At 40.7% G+C, this 23,125-nt stretch overlaps 1 protein-coding gene across 2 annotated transcripts in view; it reads right to left on the bottom strand.

Moving 5' to 3' along the window:
- The window catches only part of WIPF3 (WAS/WASL interacting protein family member 3), a 170,986-nt gene that overhangs the window by 110,257 nt on the left and 37,604 nt on the right, over positions 1-23,125 (bottom strand). For both annotated transcript variants that reach the window (XR_008383642.1, XM_053608977.1), the window contains exon 2: positions 4,037-4,183. Coding sequence is in view for 1 of the 2 variants with exons in the window: in XM_053608977.1 (XP_053464952.1) it covers positions 4,037-4,126 (90 nt within the window). In the remaining variant the exon portion in view is untranslated. The remainder of the gene's footprint in view (positions 1-4,036; positions 4,184-23,125) is intronic.

A 23,125-nucleotide genomic window follows, 5' to 3' on the forward strand; every position in this document is an offset into this window, starting at 1 on the left:
GGAGTGTAAAAATGCTTGTAAGAGCCAGCCATGGGTAGGAGAAAGAGACTGACCACGAATAGCAAGAGCTTTCCAGGCAGAAGGAATAGCTATGCAAAAATCTTGAGTCAGAAAGCCCTGGAGAGGGGTATGGTAGGAGGTCTGAGAGGTAGGCAAGGGCCAGACCTTGTGGGAGGAGGAGGGTGGTGGTAGCAGAGTGGGTCACAGCTAAGCAGGGGATGGGAAGTTCCTGGACATGAAGCAGAGGACCAACATATCCAAGGTTACTGGCCGCTGCTGCTGATGAATGAAAGGCTTGAATGAGCTCCGCCGGTTATAGTACAGGTGTTGGCAATCTTTTCTTGTAAAGGGCCCCACAGTAAATATTGTAGGCATTGGGGCCAAGAGGCAGAAACCAAGGATATATTTACATATCAAAAGAGAAAACAAATTTCCACACAACTTTGTGTGTTGACAAAGTTCAAAATATAGGAATAATAGAGTATAATTTTTTAGATACCAGACTACCATGAGAAGAATAGAATTTCTTTTGGAGGAATAACATTTTGCTTAATTGGTGCTCTGCTCCTGTAGCATAAAAGCAGCTGCAGACAAAATGTAAATGAAAGAGCCTGGCTGTGCTCCAATAAAGCTATTTATGGACTAAAATGTGAATTTCGTTTAATTTTCATGTATCGAAAATACCACTTTTCTTTTGATTTTTTCCTACCATTTGAAAATGTAAAAACCATTTTTAGGTAGAGAACTGTAAAAAAATAGGTGGTGAGCTGGCCCACAGGCTCTAGTTTGCCAACCTCTGCTGCAGAATGTCTCATATTCTGGATATGTCTAATTGCCTACTCATGGGTACATTCATTTTTGGCAGATTACTAGAGGATGATGCTCTAGTAATCTATATTTCTCATTGTATTACAACAAAGGGTTTGTGATATAAGGTCATTCAATTACATGTGACCAAGTTTGATACATTTTAAAGGGATACTGGGACTCAGAAAACAATACCCCAAAATGAAGGTCTCAGAAGCAGCCTCAGGAGCACAGGTTTTTCTCTGACCTTCTCCCGTCCTCCTGTCTCCCAGGCCATTCTCCCTCGAGGCAGTCTATAGATGGGCCATAGAAACCAGTATTCCTTTCCTCCACAGCCAGCCATAAAAATTTAAAAACATTTTAACTTTCCTTCTGCCTTTTTGTGTCCTGAAAAGAAATTATCTGACCCACCTTGTTTGACTATAGGTCCTAAGACCCCATTACAGGGAGGGTCTTGCCCCAGACCCAAAAGGAGAGGGTGTTGCTCAGAGAGTCCAAGAAGAATCCAGACAGACAGGCCTTGCTGGTTTCCTCACTCAGGCTACTAGCATCAGATCATACCCTTGATCCAGTAATATTTTTTTTTCTTTTTTTTTGAGATAAGGTCTCACTTTGTTGCCTGGGCTAGCGTGCAGTGGCATTATCACAGCTCACTGTGACCTCTAACTTCTGGGGTCAAGAGCTCCTTTGGCCTCAGGCTCCTGAGTAACTGGGACTACAGGCATGTGCCACCATGTCCAGCTAATTATTCTATTTTTTGTAGAGACAGGGTCTTGCTCAGGCCCGTCTGGAACTCTCAGCCTCAAAAATTCCTCCTGCTTTAGCCTTCCAAAGTGCTGAGATTAAGCCTTAGGGCCTGGCCTCCATTTTTTCTTTCTTTCTTTCTTTTCCCTTCCTTCCTTCCTTCCTTCCTTCCTTCCTTCCCTCCTTCCCTTCCTTCCTTCCCTCCTTCCCTTCCTTCTTTCCCTCCCTCCCTCCCTTCCTCCCTTCCTCCCTCCCTCCCTTCCTCCCTTCCTTCCTCCCTTCCTTCCCTTCCTTCCTCCCTTCCTTCCTCCCTTCCTTCCCTTCCTTCCTTCCCTTCCTTCCCTCCCTTCCTTCCTTCCTTCCCTCCCTTCCTTCCTTCCTTCCCTTCCTTCCCTCCCTTCCTCCCTTCCTTCCCTCCCTTCCTCCCTTCCTTCCCTCCCTTCCTCCCTCCCTTCCTTCCCTTCCTTCCTTCCCTTCCTTCCTTCTTTCCCTCCCTTCCTTCCTTCCTTCCTTCCCTCCCTTCCTTCCCCTCCCTTCCTTCCTTCCTTCCCTTCCTTCCCTCCCTTCCTCCCTTCCTTCCCTCCCTTCCTTCCTCCCTTCCTTCCCTTCCTTCCTTCCCTTCCTTCCCTCCCTTCCTTCCTTCCTTCCCTTCCTTCCTTCCTTCCTTCCCTTCCTTCCTTCCCTTCCCTCCCTTCCTTCCTTCCTTCCCTTCCTTCCCTCCCTTCCTCCTTCCTTCCCTCCCTTCCTCCCTTCCTTCCCTCCCTTCCTCCCTTCCTTCCCTTCCTTCCTTCCCTTCCTTCCTTCCTTCCCTCCCTTCCTTCCTTCCTTCCTTCCCTCCCTTCCTTCCCCTCCCTTCCTTCCTTCCTTCCCTTCCTTCCCTCCCTTCCTCCCTTCCTTCCCTCCCTTTCTTCCTTCCTTCCCTTCCTTCCCTCTCTCCCTTCCTTCCTTCCCTCCCTTCCTTCCTTCCCTCCCTTCCTTCCTTCCTTCCCTCCCTTCCTTCCTTCCTTCCTTCCTTCCTTCCCTACCTTCCTTCCTTCCTTCCCTTCCTTCCCTCCCTTCCTTCCTTCCTTCCCTCCCTTCCTTCCATTCCTCCCTTCCTTCCTTCCCTACCTTCCTTCCCTTCCTTCCCTCCCTTCCTTCCTTCCTTCCCTCCCTTCCTTCCATTCCTCCCTTCCTTCCCTTCCTTCCTTCCTTCCCTCCCTTCCTTCCTTTCCTCCCTCCCTCCCTCCCCTCCCTCCCTTCCTTCCTTCCTTCCTTCCTTAATTTAAACATCTGTAATGAAAAGGATTTCCCTTAATGAAATATTAAATTTTATTGTTGGTGTTATCAAATTCTCTTCTGATCTTAGCTATTATTACAAATATCAAATAGCTGATTTCATTATGTACAAAATATGTGTTATTTTTAATTCATCGTTTCACATTCATTTTTCCATGATCAATATAGACGTAATTTTAATTATCGCCATTGCATAATGCAATTTTTAATTAAGAGTGTGACATAATTAATTTCCTTTAGTTCTCATAACCCATTTAAGATCTATTTTTTTTTCACTAGAATAAATAGCACTGCTGTGTATCTCCTTGTATAGATTCTTTTCAGCTCCTTCAGGGTTAAATTCTTAAATCAGGTTTCAAAATAAAACTACCTGATTATTGGGGGCAATGATACATATAGGTTAATTTTTTTCTGTTAGAGAACACTCCATAAAGACCCGTCCAATATTTAGTAAGTCTCAGGTATTTGTGTGCCATCATACTTTTTTATTGCCAAATTGGGGGCTGCTACTGGCAGCTAGTACAGGACACCCACCTCACAGCAAAAAATCATCCAATCAAATGTCAGCGATGCCAATGCTGAGGATCCCTGTTGTAAAACAAAATAAATGCCCTTTGTGACCCCTCCTAAACTATTCAACCAAGAGAAAGAATCCAGCAACGCAAACTGAAATAGCCTCAATTCAGTCTTGTGTAGACAGAGTAACTTCATTCAGGGATTTTTACTTATTGTTGTGGCATTTCTTTTTTGTTATTGTGGCATTTCACATGACACTGAACTTCACTGATCCTAGAACCAGGGGTCCAAGCCATCCTTACCACAATCCCAATTACACGTTAGCACTGGACTTCACTGTGCCTCCTCAGGGGTGTGCTTTGGCACAGCCCCTGCTTTGAGGTTTCCAGAGAGAAGAAAAGTCACTTAGGGAGACTGGGAGGCTGCACCCAGAAGCGGGGATTAGAGGGGAAATGACGCAGACAGCAGCAGACCGATGGTGGAGGTGAGAGCTGCCAGGAATGGGAGAAATACCTGAGCCAGGCTGCTTTGGAATCAGGTCCTGATGCTTCGAGGGCCAGCTACCAAAGATGCCACTTGTCACAGAGAAGCTAAGCAGTGGCCTCTTCTGACCATTTAAAACCCTTTGCTCAAGCATATTCAAATAGCTTATGCTCCACAGTGAACCAGTGAGAAAAAATCCAGCTCTTACCGGGGGTGCTGGTGGTGGGGGAGGAGGAGGTGCTCCCAGAGGTGGAGGCGGTGGAGGGAGAGGAGGGGGTGGTGGCGGTGGCACTGGCATGTGTCACAGTGTGGGTGTCTCTTGCTTATGACTGGTCCCAAGAGAGTGGTTTCTGCTCTGAAAAAAGAAAAAAGGGACAGTTTTAAACTTGGATGGCTTTACTCATATGCAAGTGATACATGTCTTGTGCACATATTATAAATAGTTTTATTCTTTCCCTTGTTTATTCGTTCATTCACTAAGGTCAATCCTCTAAGGTCAATAGGTCCTCTAATGTCTAGAGACATTAGGTGATAAAAGAGATCAAATTTAGCTATTCATGTCTCAATGCAAATAACATATATAAATACATTAAATAGTAGCACCTCATTCCACGATGGTTTTTCCAGATAACTGAATACTACCTTGTTAGCATTACCGTTTTAGTTTTATCATTTTCTATATGCATCCTGCCCAGACCCCCATTTTCCTAAGCAAAGCAAATGGGATGAAATGTAACCTTTTCTGAATGTCACAGGCTCAGCATCACTCCTGATGCCAGGCTTGAGCAAGGCTCATAGGGCGTCAGTTGTTTTCCTGCCTCCTGCTATCTGTCAGGGATGTTACTTCCCTTGCTGTTACTGTGTTGTAGTTTCTACACAGCCAACTGGATGGGTACGTGCCACCTCTCCTGTGCATGTACTTCCTAGCTCATATTTGCTACACGGGGGGCTTTTGGGCCTGATTCTACAAATATGATTCTGTTTCAAATACTTAAATTGTAGGATACTGGATCTCCCGGTAAAAGTGATATTTCTCCATGAGTGTGTGCGTGCATGCAAGTGTGTGCATGTGAGCATGTGTCTTGGAACCCATATGAAGGTACACTGCAAGGACATAAGACCTATATTAAAAAAAACCCCTGCATCTGGGCACCGTGAGTCTGGGGAGATAGGACTCCAGGCATCTCTGGCTGGTGGGATCTGCCTACCATCACCCCTGTGAGGATACAGGGAGTCAGCGAGAGACTTCTGGACCCTAAGAGGAGGACTAAAACAGTGGAAAAACGGCAAGTGGTTGCGTGTGTTCAATCGGGCTAAACCTGCCCGCAACTGTAAGTTCAGTAGCAGCAAGACTGCAAACCGGAAAGGCCTTACCTGTGAACTGTTTTGGTGTCTTTGGACTTGGCACTCAGATGAACTGCCTTGGGGAGAGCCAGAGCGGGAGTGCGGAGAACTTTGGCCATTGTCTAGGGCCCCAGTCTGAGCTGCTTGCTGAGCCAGATGGAGCTAATAGTGTTTGGCTGTGGGCCACAGGGAGGCACTATGAGTGATCTGCCCTGGCAAGCTCTGCCCTCAGGGTCGCAGAGCTAGAATCAGGTGGGAGCTGGTAACCTAACGACTGAGTAGCCTAAGGGTGGGGTCTGAGCCACCTTGCAGCCCTAACCCTCAGGGCAGAGTAAGACTGGTTTTGGCACACTGGGTAAGTGGATAGCCACTTCAGCAGTGATTCCAGTGACAAGCACTTTCCTGGTAAAGCTTCTGCTCAGAAAGTTTACAAGTTCAAAGTGCCTTTTAAGTGGGCTGAAGAGAGATTTAGGGGGTCTACCTGCTGGGGTTTGAGAAATCAGCAGCCTCCAGTCATATAAGAACTGTGATTAACATCTCATACCCCAGAAGACCACGTGTTGCCCAGACAATATTCAACAATATACACATACTGCTTTGTTTTTGGTTGTGTTTTTTTTCTTCTTGGTTGTTTTTTTGTTTATTTTGATGTTGTTGATGTTGTTTTGTTTTTTAATTTCAACGTTTTCCGTACAGATCTTTTTTCTTTCTCAATGTTTCTAGTTTAATTATAATTTCCCACTGCTGCCGTTTTCAATAACTAGAACTTCATTTTTGCTAGTGTTTCTACCGCTATTGTTTGGTTTTTCACCCAATTTTATCCCTTAAAGTTTTCTGCTTGCTTGGTTTGGTTAGATTTATAACATTTTTGTCTTTCCTCTCTACTTGGTGGAGGTGGGGTACTGTGTCTGATCAGGTTAGCAAAGAGCTGCTGACCTCAAGGGAACCACCCAACTGGGCACCCCCAGAAGGTGGGGTTTTTTTAAGATTGTGTCAAAGTACCCTACTGTACACCTATATTGCTCTGTCTCCCTCTTTCTGTGCCTCTCTTCTTTTTGTCAATATTCCTTTTACTCACCCCCTCTCCTTTCTCTCTTTTTTTTTCTTTTCTTTTCACTCGGTCCTTCTTTCTTTCATTGCTTTCTTGCTCTTCAACCTTCTCACCCTTCCGGTCCTGTACCAAAAGGACTCATCGAACCCTTAGTCCATAGGCACGAGAACTTAAAGAGCAAGAGGAAGTGAAAGGAAAATTAGGGCAAGGAAACAGATAAAAGAAATCACTCATGACGAAGAATCAGCAGAAAACTCCAAGCAACATTAAAAACAAGTCCAGAATAACCCTGCCAAGGGACCATGAGGTAGCTACTGCAGAAGATTCCACCTATAAAGAAATGTTAGCAATGACAGAAAGGGAATTTAGAATAAACATGTTGAAAACAATGAAAGAAATGATGGAAACAATGAAGGAAACTGCTAATAAAGTGGAAAATAACCAAAAGGAAATCGAAAAAAAAAAAGACTCAAATAAGAGATGAACAATATGAAGACTATAGAAAGGATATAGCAGAGCTGAAGGAACTGAAACAGTCAATTAGGGAACTTAAAGATGCAATGGAAAGTATCAGCAATAGGTTAGACCATGCAGAAGAAAGAATTTCAGAGGTAGAAGACAAAGTTCTTCAGATAACTCAGGTAGTAAAAGAGGCAGAAAAGAAGAGAGACAAAGCAGAACATTCACTGTCAGAATTATGGGACTTTATGAAGCGTTCCAAGATATGAGTTATAGGAATCCCAGAAGGGGAAGAAGAATGCCCCAGAGGAATGGAAGCCATACTAGAGAATATTATAAAAGAAAATTTTCCAAATATCACTAAAGATTTTGACACACTGCTTTCAGAGGGATATTGGACCAGGTTGCCTCAACTCTAACTGAGCTTCTCCAAGACACATTGTGATGAACCTGTCCAAAGTAAAGACAAAAGAAAAGATTCTATAAGCTGCCAGGAGTAAGCACCAGTTGACCTACAGAAGCAAATCCATCAGAGTGACCGCAGACTTCTCTAATGAAACTTTCCAAGGAAGAAGACAATGGTCATCTACCTTTAATCTACTTAAACAGAACAATTTCCAGCCCAGAATTCTGTACCCGGCTAAGCTAAGCTTAAAAATTGACGCAGAAATCAAATCATTTACAGATATACAAACATTGAGGAAATTCACCACAACAAGACCAGCTCTACAGGAAATATTTCAACCTGTTCTGCACACTTACCACCACAATGGATCAGCAGCAAAGTAAGAACTCAGAAATTAAAGGACAGAACCTAACCTCCACACTGATGCAAAAGATAAAACTAAGCAATGGACTCTCACAAAATAAGATGAATAGAATACTACCACACTTATCAATTATCTCAATAAAAGTTAATGGCTTGAATTCCTCACTGAAGAGACATAGATTGGCTGACTGGATTAAAAAACACAAGCAATCCATTTGCTGTCTGCAAGAAACACGCCTGGCTTCAAAAGACAAATTAAAGCTCCGAGTCAAGGGTTGGAAGACAAATTTTCAGGCAAATGGAATTCAGAACAAAATAGGAGTTGCAATCTTATTTTCAGATACATGTGGATTTAAAGCAACTAAAGTGAAAAAAGACAAAGATGGTCACTTTATATTGGTCAAGGGAAAAATACAAGAAGATGTTTCAATTCTAAATATTTATACACCCAATTTAAATGCTCCCTGATTCTTGAAACAGACCTTACTCAGTCTGAGCAATATGATATCTGATAATACCATCATAACAGGGGACTGTAACACTCCTCTTACAGAGCTGGACAGATCCTCTAAACAGAAATTAAACAAAAATATAAGAGATTTAAATGAGACCCAAGAACAACTGTGCTTGATAGACGCATAGAGAACACTCCATCCCAAAGATAAAGAATATACATTCTTCTCATCATCCCATGGAACATTCTCCAAAATTGATCATATCCTGGGACACAAAACAAATATCAACAGAATCAAAAGAATTGAAATTTTACCTTGTATCTTCTCAGATCATAAGGCCCTAAAGGTGGAACTCAACTCTAACAAAAACGCCGGACCCCACACAAAGGCATGGAAATTAAACAATCTTCTGTTGAATAACAGATGGGTGCAGGAAGAAATAAAACAGGAAATCATTAACTTCCTTCAGCATAACAACAATGAAGACATAAGCTGCCAAAACCTGTGGGATACTGCAAAGGCAGTTTTGAGAGGAAAATTCATCCCTTTAGATGCCTACATTCGAAAAACAGAAAGAGACTGCATCAACAATCTCACAAGTGATCTTATGGAATTGGAAAAAGAACAATCTAAGCTTAAAGTCAGTAGAAGAAAAGAAATATCCAAAATTAAATCAGAGATCAATGAAACTGAAAACAAAAGAATCATTCAGAAAATTAATGAAACATGGAGTTGGTTTTTTGAAAAAATAAATAAAATAGATAAACCATTGGCCAGACTAACGAGGAATAGAAAAGTAAAATCTCTAGTAACCTCAATCAGAAATGATAAAGGGGAAATAACAACTGATCCAACAGAGATACAAGAGATCATCTCTGAATACTACCAGAAACTCTATGCCCAGAAATTTGACAATGTGAAGAAAATGGATCAATATTTGGAATCATACCCTCTCCCTAGACTTACCCAGGAAGAAATAGAGCTCCTGAACAGACCAATTTCAAGCACTGAGATCAAAGAAACAATAAAAAATCTTCCAACCAAAAAATGCCCTGGTCCAGATGGCTTCACACCAGAATTCTATCAAACCTTCAAGGAAGAGCTTATTCCTGTACTGCAGAAATTATTCCAAAAAATTGAGGAAGCAGGAATCCTCCCCAATACATTCTATGAAGCAAACATCACCCTGATACCAAAACCAGGAAAAGACCCAAACAAAAAGGAGAATTTCAGACCAATCTCACTCATGAGTATAGATGCAAAAATTCTCAACAAAATCCTAGCCAATAGATTACAGCTTATCATCAAAAAAGTCATTCATCATGATCAAGTAGGTTTCATCCCAGGGATGCAAGGCTGGTTTAACATACGCAAGTCCATAAATGTTATCCACCATATTAACAGAGGCAAAAATAAAGATCACATGATCCTCTCAATAGATGCAGAAAAAGCATTTGATAAAATCCAGCATCCTTTTCTAATTAGAACACTGAAGAGTATAGGCATAGGTGGCACATTTCTAAAACTGATTGAAGCTATCTATGACAAACACACAGCTCATATTTTACTGAATGGAGTAAAACTGAAAGCTTTTCCTCTTAGAACTGGAACCAGACAAGGTTGTCCTCTGTCACCTTTACTATTCAACATAGTGCTGGAAGTTCTAGCCAATACAATTAGGCAATCAAGGAAATAAAGGGAATCCAAATGGGAGCAGAGGAGGTCAAACTCTCCTTCTTTGCTGACGACATGATCTTATACTTAGAGAACCCCAAAGTCTCAACCACAAGACTCCTAGAACTCATCAAAAAAATACAGTAATGTTTCAGGATATAAAATCAATGTCCACAAGTCAGTAGCCTTTGTATACGCCAATAACAGTGAAGATGAGAAGCTAATTAAGGACACAACTCCCTTCACCATAGTTTCAAAGAAAATGCAATACCTATGAATATACCTAACGAAGGAGGTGAAGGACCTCTATAAAAAAAAATTATGGGGCGGCGCCTGTGGCTCAGTCGGTGGGGCGCCGGCCCCATTTACTGAGGGTGGCGGGTTCAAACCCAGCCCCAGCCAAACTGCAACCAAAAAATAGCCGGGTGTTGTGGCGGGCACCTGTAGTCCCAGCTACTCGGGAGGCTGAGGCAGGAGAATCGCTTAAGCCCAGGAGTTGGAGGTTGCTGTGAGCTGTGTGAGGCCACGGCACTCTACCGAGGGCCATAAAGTGAGACTCTGTCTCTACAAAAAAAAAAAATTATGAAATCCTCAGAAAGGAAATAGCAGAGGATATTAACAAATGGAAGAACATACCATGCTCATGGATGGGAAGAATCAACATTGTTAAAATGTCTATACTTCCCAAAGGAATCTACCTATTCAATGCCATTCCTATCAAAATACCAACATCGGACTTTCAAGATTTGGAGAAAATGATTCTGTGTTTTGTATGGAACCAGAAAAAACCCCGTATAGCTAAGGCAGTTCTTAGTAATAGAAATAAAGCTGGAGGCATCAGCATACCAGATTTTAGTCTGTACTACAAAGCCATTGTGGTCAAGACAGCATGGTACTGGCACAAAAACAGAGACATAGACACTTGGAATCAAATTGAAAACCAAGAAACGAAACTAACATCTTACAACCACCTAATCTTTGATAAACCAAACAAGAACATACCTTGGGGGAAAGACTCCCTATTCAATAAATGGTGTTGGGAGGACTGGATGTCTACATGTAAAAGACTGAAACTGGACCCACACCTTTCCCCACTCACAAAAATTGATTCAAGATGGATAAAGGACTTAAATTTAAGGCATGAAACAATAAAAATCCTCAAAGAAAGCATAGGAAAAACACTGGAAGATATTGGCTTGGGGAAAGACTTCATGAAGAAGACTGCCATGGCAATTGCAACAACAACAAAAATAAACAAATGGGACTTCATTAAACTGAAAAGCTTCTGTACAGCTAAGGAGACAATAACCAAAGCAAAGAGACAACCTACACAATGGGAAAGGATATTTGCATATTTTCAATCAGACAAAAGCTTGATAACCAGGATCTATAGAGAACTCAAATTAATCCACATGAAAAAAGCCAACAATCCCATATATCAATGGGCAAGAGACATGAATAGAACCTTCTCTAAAGATAACAGACGAATGGCTAACAAACACATAAAATAATGTTCATCATCTCTATATATTAGAGAAATGCAAATCAAAACCCCCTGAGATATCATCTAACCCCAGTAAGAATGGCCCACATCACAGAATCTCAAAACTGCAGATGCTGGCGTGGATGTGGAGAGAAGGGAACACTTTTACACTGCTGGTGGGACTGCAAACTAGTACAACCTTTCTGGAAGGAAGTATGGAGAAACCTCAAAGCACTCAAGCTAGACTTCCCATTTGATCCTTCAATCCCATTACTGGGCATCTATCCAGAAGGAAAAAAATCCTTTTATCATAAGGACACTTGTACTAGACTGTTTATTGCAGCTCAATTTACAATCGCCAAAATGTGGAAACAGCCTAAATGCCTACCAACCCAGGAATGGATTAACAAGCTGTGGTATATGTATACCATGGAATACTATTCAGGTATTAAAAAAAATGGACACTTGGGTGGCGCCTGTGGCTCAGTCGGTAAGGCGCCGGCCCCATGTACTGAGGGTGGCGGGTTCAAACCCGGCCCCGGCCAAACTGCAACCAAAAAATAGCCGGGCGTTGTGTCGGGCGCCTGTAGTCCCAGCTACTCGGGAGGCTGAGGCAAGAGAATCGCTTAAGCCCAGGAGTTGGAGGTTGCTGTGAGCTGTGTGAGGCCACAGCACTCTACCGAGGGCCATAAAGTGAGACTCTGTCTCTGCAAAAAAAAAAAAAAAAATGGAGACTTTACATCCTTCGTATTAACCTGGATGGAAGGGGAAGACATTATTCTTGGTAAAGCATCCCAAGAATGGAGAAACATGAATCCCATGTACTCAATTTTGATATGAGGACAACTAATGACAATTAAGGTTGGGGGGGAGGAAAAGCAGAAAGAGGGACGGAGTGAGGGGAGTGGGGCCTTGGTGTGTGTCACACTTTATGGGGGCAAGACATGATTGCAAGAGGGACTTTACCTAACAACTGCAATCAGTGTAACCCGGCTTATTGTACCCTCAATGAATCCCGAACAATAAAAAAAAAAAAAGAAAAAACCTCACAGTTTACAAAAATTGTTTAGGATAGTGCATCCTCATTTATAAGTGGAATATGTTTGTAATTTCCCTTTATAATAATATATTTTTTCCAATTTTAATATCAGTTGTATCCAAATGAAGTAGAATGATTTTGAAGTATTTCTTCTTTTTCTATTGTCTATAAGATTTGGCATGATCTGTTTTTGAAATTATCTTTTATTTTTATTTATAAATACTAGTTGTCTATTTTTTGAGACTTTGGAAAAAAAATAAGATGAAAACGTTAACTGATAACTCCATACTGAACCTTGGCGTCAAAGCATTCTATCATAGACATACTCTTATTTGACAATGTGCATGTTACTTTTTGCATTATTATTATTATTATTGCTCAATAAAAAAATTAAAAAATAAAATAAAACCCTACAGCATCTGTATTACTTCATGTTAATATTCTTACCTCCACAGAGGCAAAAAAGTGATTCTGCAATGTGATACTGTATTCTCAGCATGGTCCACTAGATTTTACTGACTTAGTATGTTAGTTCTTTTTAGCTCTTTATATAGTGACTAAGGCTAATCACATTTATTTCCACAACAATCCTCTAAGGTCAGTAGAAGGATGCCCATTTTTATAGGTGAGGAAAAGGATAGTCAGAGACAGTAAATCTTTTGCTCAAAGTCACATACACCTAGTAACTGACAGATCTGGAACTTAAATTGAGGCTAAACAGGCTCTAAATTCCAGTTTCTTCTCAATGTGATATTTTTTATTATGGTAAAATAGAAGTAGTACACAATCTTGTCATTGTAACCACTTTTAAGGGTCCAAATGGCTTTCATGATGTGTCCAATCAGCACCACTATCTATTTTCAGAACTTTTTCAGCACCCCAAACAGAAACTCTATACCCACATTAACTCTCCATTGTTCCCTCCCCTTATCCTTGACAACCTCTATTCTACTTTCTGAATTTGTCTATCCTAGGTACCTCACATATGTGGAACTATACAATATTTGCCCATTTGAGTCTGGCTTATTTCACTTGGTATAGTATTTTTAACATTCATTCATGTTGTAGCATGTATCAGAAATTGTATACCATATTTTGTTTAGTCCATCTACTGATGGACTTTTGGATTGCTTTCACCTTTTGATGCTATGAACATTGGTGTTCAAATATCTCTTTGAGAACTTGCTTTTAATTCTTTTAGGCATATATATAACAGTGGAATTTCTGGATCATATGGTACCAGTCTTTTTTTTCCTAGTAGGGTTAAGAATCCTATAAAATTGTATAATAATTGTAAATGGTATAAAATACATGTGTAAGTTTAACTTTTGGGGAGAAAGAATCTATAAGAGTTCTACGAGGTCCATGAGCTATTCATTGCATAAGACCGCACTTTTCTTATAAATTATTCCCCTGAAAGCAGAGGCCTGGTCATTACTATGTCAGTGCCTCTTTCCTTGATGTTAAAACAAAAGCAGAAGGATCACCAAAAAAAAGTACCCATGAAACTCCACAACGTAAAAGTATAGTGAGACTGAGCAGAGATCCCAGATGGTAGTAGATGCTTCATCCAGGTAGCATCAGTGTTATTTTATTACACAGTATAACACACACAATAACACAGTGTCAGGCACAGTTAGCATTTGACAGGCTGATGCTAAAGCAACTTGGATGTGAGTCCACAATTTAGTTGGAACAAACATAAATTATCAACTATTTGCATTTTAACACTCTTGTTCACAGAAGGCACCTGGTCTATTCTTTCTATGATCTTTTATTCAGTGACAAAAATATTTTCGGTCAAAAATTTACGGCAGGGATTAACGGGCCGGTTGAAGTATTAATAGAACCAAAGAATACACAGAGGTCTCATTATATAAGGAACTCATCTTTTAACTAAGACACAAGAGAAGAGACATATTTGCTTCCCCTGGTGAAGCACCAGAAAGGGTATGGAAGAATAATCTAAAAAAACCGTAAATGCTGCTTACCTAAGAATTTTGCCATTTACCTAAGGAAAAATGACTGCATTCACCATTAAGAAGAATGGTGGGAACCATGACTGGGCTATTCAGGTAATGCCTCAGCACACTGCTAGATTACATTTCCCAGAATCCTTTGCAGTTAGAAGTGACCCTCAGACTGAGCTGTGGCTAATGGAATGAAGGCAGAGTGATTGCTCCCCTTCTGGGCTGATTCCTGAAGACGTTCTACCTATGACATTCCTTCTCCATCCGTTCACTGGAAGCAAAGGCCTCATGTGTTGGCAAAGCCACAAGATGAAAGAAGTGTGGGCCCCTGACTTACCTTTTGTGAGACCACCTGCCAGACACCTGCTTAGACTTTACATACATGAAAAATAAACTTTAACTATGTTATAAGCCATGAAGATTTTGGAGTTAATTTGTTACCACCAATATTTAAACCATCTAATACAGTAACTAAATAGAATACAATCAATTCTCATTATTTTCACTGTAGTTATGTTCTATAAAGTTGCTATCAATACAGACTGTGAGGGTTAAGTTTATGTGTCAATTCAACTGGACTATGAGATTATTTCTGGGTGTACCTGTGAGAATGTTTCCCAGTTTAGTATTTGAATCTGTATGCTGAGTAAAAAATCAGCCTCCCCAATGTGGGTGCGCATCATGCAATCTGTTTAGGGCCCGAAGAGAACAAGAGAACTCGTGGCCAACAGCACCATGACTCACCTCTGAATGATTCCCATCCAGCCCTCAGATTTTCTCCCTATGGCACATCTCAGCCTTGTGGGCTTAGGAACACCAGTCAGCACTTCAGCACTGCAGTTGGAGGTCATTTTAAATAGCAAAATTGCCGCCAATAAAAAGCACAAAAATTCAAAAAACATAGCATCATATAGCCTGGGAAAAGGACACTTGTTTTTAGTATGAAAGCTGAAACAAGAAGCCAGAGCATTGTCTTATTCTGCCTCAGCTGGGAGCATGCTTGTCAGGTGACAAATTTTTGTCACTTTCGCATGTCTGGGAATGACCTCAAAAGTACTATGAATATTGACTTTGACATGTTACAAATAAATTTGAGTAAGTACCTTAGGTGAATTTGCAAATACACAGTTTACTAATAATGAGGATCAGCTGTATGGCTTTTTGAGGTTCCCCCACTCCCTCATGTACATACTCGACATTCCATCAGGGACTTTTAAGACACTATTTCATATTATATTCTCAACAATCATATAGCAGATGCTGACACTACCACGTAACACATAAACAAACTTTGTCTCAGAGGAGTTACGCAGTTTCTATTAAATTTCAGAAGTATCATCAGAGCTGAGTTTAAAGCCCTGATTTTTCTGATCCAAAACCTCATTTCTACTGCATCAAATTGTTTCACTGACATGATCAGGTCTTGCTTCTTCTCTGCCTTCATTTTGCAAAGATTTAAAAGTATTTTTTGAGATGGTCAGATGAAAGGGACACAGTAAGGAGACTGCAGCTTGTCATCAGTTCCTTCCACACCTAAGTGCCTTCGTTTTACATCTTGTTTTATCTTTAGGAATCTGAGAATGATTAGTTATTCTTGGGATTCTGCCCTGCTGAAATCCCAGAGAATGATTTTTCAAGATCTAGGATTTGTATTTTATTATTATTATTTTATTAAATCATAGCTGTGTACATTAGTGCAATCATGGGGTACAATGTGCTGGTTTTATGTACAATTTGAAATATTTTCATCAAACTGGTTAACATAGACTTCATGGAAGATCTAGGATTAAAGGTAATTTTATATGCAGTTCTTGACGGCTGTAACATCTTTTTCTTACAGGTGTAATAATTAAGCAAGTATCTACAGAAGTGTTTGTGAGAACCTGAGAGTTAAGAGCTCCAGGAAGTCAGAGCTCCAGGAAGTCACGGCCTGTACCCCTGCGCCCTTTAATGCTCTGTGTTCTCTCCACACATTTAAAAATGCTATTTTGCTTTAAAATGTACTTAAAATGTTTAAAATGAAAAGCCTGTTACTCAAAGGCTTTTGTACTGTCTCCCAATTCATGAAATATCTGAGAAACAGCATCAAAATGCATATTAGACACTGGAAGTTCATTAGATGGTGGTGAAGGAAACAGAAGTAGCATGGGCTTCCAGGGGGACAGTACTGGTCTCAGAGTCAGCTAGCCCTGAAAGCCACTTGCCCTTTGATTTCTCCTAGCTGGGTGACCTTGTTCATGTCACTTAACTTAAGTGGCCCTTATTTTCTTTATTTGTGAAATAGGAGATATAATACTTAATTTTTAGTTTGTTTAATACTGTATATAAAAAACACAGTGCAGGTCCTGACACACAGCAGACAGTAGTTGGAAACAATATTCATCATCACCACTTCAAATAACTATATTAAAAGAAGGAATATGATAAATGCCCCCAAAGAGGTAGAGATTGGTAAGGGAATGGCATCACCCCCCTTCCCCCAGGAGATAGCACAATAAAAAAAAAAACACTTGGTAGAAACTATTAAATTTTTCAACAGGCAGAATGGTGGACACAGGCCTCTGTCCCAGCTAGTGGGAGTGGAATGTCATCAGAGAGCAGAGCCAGAGATGGCAGGCAGCATGGGAGGCTCTTCCTGGGTGGCAGGGAAGCGGAATAGGGTGGGCTCGCTTATGTGACACGCTGCTATGCTGTAAGTGTCTTAACCCCTGGGGAGGGTGCACATCTGTCTGGTAGTGTCACCCACCATATTTTGAACGGTTTTCCTATGCTTGAGAGATTCCCCATGTCACAAGTCCCTCTACCTCTAGCAAGAAGCTCCTCTCCCCAGCATCCCTTGTCCCCAGGGAGCAGGCTGTGCCCGCCAACCCAGAGGTGAGGTAGGTCACAAAAAAAAAAACAAGCTCAAAGGGGCTGATGGAAGGGACCTGGGTCTGTAGCAGGAACCCCTCTCAGCTCTGGCTGATTGATATTCCATAGGATTGCCAGCCCAGTATTGGCCAGAACCTCCCTCTTTTTCTCAACAAAATCCCCATACTCAGATTTTTGTGTGAAATCTAAACTTGAACTGTGGGTAAGGAATTTAAAAAGCACTTTTTAAAAGCAGTGAGTCAATAGAACACAGGTGCAGATTCCACAGCACCCAGACAATGCCATGGTGCAATCTCTTTACCAGGAGCTATCTCAGGGTGCGGGTATGGGCGCCCAATGGCTGTAGCTGAGGATGAGCTGGCCTTCCTCTCTCCCTTCTGGTTCCTTTCTTTGCCTGCCTGATCAGCCTGTCTGTAGCCATTCAAAAGTGATGTGGTCTGGGCTTGCCTATCTCGTTAAGATAAGAAATTATATATGTCTATATTTCAACCAAGATTTGTGAAATCTAAGATTTCAGAGAGAAATAATGCATGGTAAACAATTTTACATGATAGCTGCTCTCCTCAAAACTCTTCAGTATTTTTTTCCAAGTGTAGTTTGTCAGATTATAGCTGTTCACAAATAAAAAATGTGCTATTTATCGTTAATAAAAGCAAGAAGGAATACTGCTAATTTTTGACAAAAGTATCTTTTGATGGTTCTAAAAATGTATTTGAATAGGAATCTGAAAATAAGGTTCTCTGTGTACTCCTAATTTTTTGCTTTGACATAGTCTCTTGCTTCTTTGGCTATGAAATGGGGAGGAGGTTGAGGTGTGGGAAGAACAGAGATTTCTCATCTTGGAACTGATGCAGGCTGAATAAACGTCATGGGCCAATCCATATCTCACATTATGGCCTCACTAGGGTTCTGTCACCTCTAGGGACCAGCCATTTATTTATCAAAGGTCTCCTATCACAGGCCAGGAAATCACATGTGCAGACGAGGCACAAATAAAAATGTTCTCAAAATACATGGTAGCCATAAAGTTCACGTGCAATTTTAAATGACACACTATTTTAAATTGCACATGAACTTTATGGCCATCTTTTATGGGGTAAAGTTTCTAAAGCTATATGTAAAATAATAAAGGAATTTTATTTTTTAAATCTTCTCTCCATCTGGTGATGAAAACGATCTGAGAGTGGCCACTTTCTGTTATCACTTCCTTGTCATTGAATGAGCAGATTATCTGGGCCTATCCTTCTCCTGGGACTTTCACCTATAAGATCTTATGGCCCACCTGCCACTACTTCCAGGTAAGACTATTCCCTTATTGGTGGAATGGAAGCTGCTGCTCTCTCTGCTCAACAGTCTAAAAGTTCTAGAGATATTTAGCCTTTATTGGGATGTGGGGCATGTCAGCCCAAGGAAGCAGGGGGACAGGGTAGGGGAGATAAAAAAGCACAGGATGAAATACTAAAAAGAAGTACTTCATTTCATATGGAACCAGGAAAAACTCCAAATGGCCAATACAATTCAATACAATAAAAACAAATCTGGAAGCATCAAGTTACCAGACTTCAGGTTATACTACAAGTCTATAGTGATCAAAACAGCATGGTAGCCAGGAGCAGGGGCTCACACCTCTAATCCTAGCACTCTAAAAGGCTGAGCAACAGGAAGACCCTGGCTCTGCTAAAAATAGAAAAACTAGTCATGGGTTGTGGCATGCACCTGTAGTCCCAGCTATATGGGAAGCTGAGGCAAAAGGATCACTTGTACTAAAAGAGTTTGAGGTTTCTGTGAGCTATGATGCCACGGTCTGCACTCTACTGAGGGCAACAAAGTGAGACTCTGTCTCAAAAAAACAAAACAAAACACCCAGCATGATACTGGCACAAAAATAGAGACATAGATCTATAGAATAGAATAGAGAATCTAGAGATGAACCCAATCACATATCGCCATTTGATCTTTGATAAACCAAACAAAAGCACTCAGAAAAAGAATCCCTACTTAATAAATGGTGTTGGGAGAACTGGTTAGCCATATGTAGCAGACTGAAACTGGATCAACACCTCTCACTATTGATAAAAATTGATTCTCACTGGATAAAAGTTTTAAATTTAAGACACGAAACAATAAAAATTCTAAAAAAAAATGTGGGGAAAACACTTGAAAATATTGGCCTGGGAAAGATTTTATTAGGAAGACCCCTCCCCACGCAATTGAAGCAACAGCAAAAATAAATAAATGGGATTTGATCAAGCTAAAAAGCTTCTACCCTTCTACCCTTACACAGCTAAGGGTACCACAACCAAAACAAACAGACAGACTTCAGAATGGGAGATTTTTGCATGTTACAAATCAGACAAAGACCTGATAATCAGAATCTACAGGGAACTCAAATTAATCAACAAGAAAAGAGCAAACAACCCCATTCTAAGTGGGCAAGAGACTCGAACAGAAACTTCTCTGCAGATGACAGATAAATGGCCAACAAACACATGAAAAAATGCTCATCGTTTTTAATCATCAGAGAAATACAAATCAAAATATCTTTGAGATATCACCTAACCCCAGTGAGAGTAGCTCGCATCACAAAGTCCCAAATCTGTAGATGCTTTTACTCTGCTGGTGGGATTGCAAACTAAAACAACCTGTATGGAAAGAAGTATGGAGAATTCTTTTTTTTTTTTTTAATTTCAGGTTAATTTGAGGATAAAAAGAAATAGGTTACACTGTTTGCATTTGTTAGGTAGAGTCCCTCTTATAATTGAGTCCCGCTCCCAAGAGGTGCACCATACACCCTAACATTGTGCCTATTAAGTGGGAGCACACACATCCCCCTCCCTTCCTGCTTCTCCTTCCTCCCTTGTTCTCCCTCCCCCCACCTTCAATTGATGTGAGTTATTCTCTTATGTGGGCATGTTTTAGATCATCTACCGGGTTTATATTAGTATTAAATACATTGAATAGTTGCTTCTCCATTCTTGTGATACTTTATTAAGAAGAACGTATTTTAACTCCAGTCTCCATCTTTTTAATGGCTAAATAATATTCCATGGTATATTTAGGCTAAAAGCCTATGTTTCTGTGCCCAAGCTGCCTGAGAAAAAGCAGTTTTGATTTCTCGCTGATCAGGCTTGAGGCCAGGCTAACTCACAAACAAAGCTGTTAAGCCTGATTGTTTGGAGGTTAAAGTCCATCATCAGTGACACAGCTTTATCATTAAGCCTCATTGCTTGGAAATAAACATCCAGCATCAGAGATACGATCAGGAGGCTGATGCATGCAAGGCATGTGTTAGTAAGCTATTGGTACCTCCGGGCTGTGGTTAAGCGAGATAATGAGTTTCTGCTCTTCAGGTGCTTTAGGGCCTCCAGAAAGCAGGCATACAATCAGCCTACTTCCCCACTGCGGTTTCGTAACCCAGGTGTTCATGGGCTTGGAGACCGAAAAAAAAATCTATCCCTTGCTGCAATCTTGTGACATGTTGGTCAGTGAGAAAACAACAAACAACATGTTTTTTACTATTATTATTTTTAGAGTAGAAGAATGTATATTAGTCAATCAGTAGATTAGCAGGTTCCAGGGAAAGAATGATTTGTTTTTTGCAATAGACCCCTGAAACCATTTTGTGATTATTGATTAATAATGTGTACATGGAGAGCTGGCTATTTATTTTTTTTTGTTTTTTTTTTGTTTTTTTTTATTGTTGGGGATTCATTGAGGGTACAATAAGCCAGTTACACTGATTGCAATTGTTAGGTAAAGACCCTCTTGCAATCATGTCTTGCCCCCATAAAATGTGACACACACTAAGGCCCCACCCTCCTCCCTCCATCCCTCTTTCTGCTTCCCCCCCCATAACCTTAATTGTCATTAATTGTCCTCATATCAAGATTGAGTACATAGGATTCATGCTTCTCCATTTTTGTGATGCTTTACTAAGAATAATGTCTTCCACTTCCATCCAGGTTAATACGAAGGATGTAAAGTCTCCATTTTTTTTAATGGCTGAATAGTATTCCATGATATACATATACCACAGTTTGTTAATCCATTCCTGGGTTGGTGGGCATTTAGGCTGTTTCCACATTTTGGCAATGGTAAATTGAGCTGCAATAAACAGTCTAGTACAAGTGTCCTTATGATAAAAGGATATTTTTCCTTCTGGGTAGATGCCCAGTAATGGGATTGCAGGATCGAATGGGAGGTCTAGGTTGAGTGCTTTGAGGTTTCTCCATACTTCCTTCCAGAAAGGTTGTACCAGTTTGCAGTCCCACCAGCAGTGTAAAAGTGTTCCCTTCTCTCCACATCCACGCCAGCATCTGCAGTTTTGAGATTTTGTGATGTGGGCCATTCTCACTGGGGTTAGATGATATCTCAGGGTTGTTTTGATTTGCATTTCTCTAATATATAGAGATGATGAACATTTTTTCATGTGTTTGTTAGCCATTCGTCTGTCGTCTTTAGAGAAAGTTCTATTCATGTCTCTTGCCCATTGATATAAGGGATTGTTGGCTTTTTTCATGTGGATTAATTTGAGTTCTCTATAGATCCTGGTTATCAAGCTTTTGTCTGATTGAAAATATGCAAATATCCTTTCCCATTGTGTAGGTTGCCTCTTTGCTTTGGTTATTGTCTCCTTAGCTGTACAGAAGCTTTTCAGTTTAATGAAGTCCCATTTGTTTATTTTTGTTGTTGTTGCCATTGTCATGGCAGTCTTCTTCATGAAGTCTTCCCCCAGGCCAATATCTTCCAGTGTTTTTCCTATGCTTTCTTGGAGGATTTTTATTGTTTCATGCCTTAAATTTAAGTCCTTTATCCATCTTGAATCAATTTTTGTGAGTGGGGAAAGGTGTGGGTCCAGTTTCAGTCTTTTACATGTAGACATCCAGTTCTCCCAACACCATTTATTGAATAGGGAGTCTTTCCCCCAAGGTAAGTTCTTGTTTGGTTTATCAAAGATTAGGTGGTTGTAAGATGTTAGTTTCATTTCTTGGTGTTCAATTCGATTCCAAGTGTCTATGTCTCTGTTTTTGTGCCAGTACCATGCTGTCTTGAGCACTATGGCTTTGTAGTACAGACTAAAATCTGGTATGCTGATGCCCCCAGCTTTATTTTTGTTACTAAGAACTGCCTTAGCTATACGGGGTTTTTTCCGGTTCCATACAAAACGCAGAATCATTTTTTCCAAATCTTGAAAGTACGATGTAGGTACTTTGATAGGAATGGCATTGAATAGGTAGATTGCTTTGGGAAGTATAGACATTTTAACAATGTTGATTCTTCCCATCCATGAGCATGGTATGTTCTTCCATTTGTTAATATCCTCTGCTATTTCCTTTCTGAGGATTTCATAGTTTTCTTTATAGAGGTCCTTCTCCTCCTTCGTTAGGTATATTCCTAGGTATTTCATTTTCTTTGAAACTATGGTGAAGGGAGTTGTGTCCTTAATTAGCTGGAGAGCTGGCTATTTAAGTTGGTCAGAAATAAAGAAGTTTGCTAAAAGAGCTTGTAGCCATTCTTTGCCCTATACAATTTCAAAAAGTGGGTTCTACCAATGCATCATCCACCACCCAATCGGCCTTCACATAACAGTATACATATACCACAGCTTCTTAATCCATTCTTGGGTTTGTGGGCATTTAGGTTGTTTCCACATTTTGGCGATTGTAAATTGAGCTGCAATAAACAATCTAGTGCAAATGTCCTTAGGATAAAATGTTTTTGTTTTTCTTCTGGGTAGATGCCTAGTAATGGGATTGCAGGATCAAATGGGAGGTCTAGTTTGAGTTCTTTGAGGATTCTCCACACTTCCTTCCAAAGAGGTTGTATTAGTTTGCAGACTCACCAGAGTGTAAAAGCGTTCCCTTCTCTTCACATCCACCCTAGCATCTGCATCTTTGACACTTTCTGATGTGGGCTATTCTCACTGGGGTTAGGTGATATCTCAAGGTGGCTTTTTTTTCTTTTTTTGAGACAGTCTATGTTGCCCTCATGGTAGAGTGCAGCTCACAACAACCTCCAACTCTTGGGTTTAAGCAATTCTCTTGCTTCAGCCTCCCAAGTAGCTGGGACTACAGGCATTCACCACAATGCCCGGCTATTGTTTGTTGTGGTTGTCATTGTTATTTTTTTAGCAGGTCCAGGCTGGGTTCGAACCCACCAGCCTTGGTATATGTGGCTGGGGC

The sequence above is a fragment of the Nycticebus coucang genome, chromosome 11, assembly GCF_027406575.1.
Source record: "Nycticebus coucang isolate mNycCou1 chromosome 11, mNycCou1.pri, whole genome shotgun sequence".
In the NCBI taxonomy this organism is placed as follows: domain Eukaryota; kingdom Metazoa; phylum Chordata; class Mammalia; order Primates; family Lorisidae; genus Nycticebus; species Nycticebus coucang.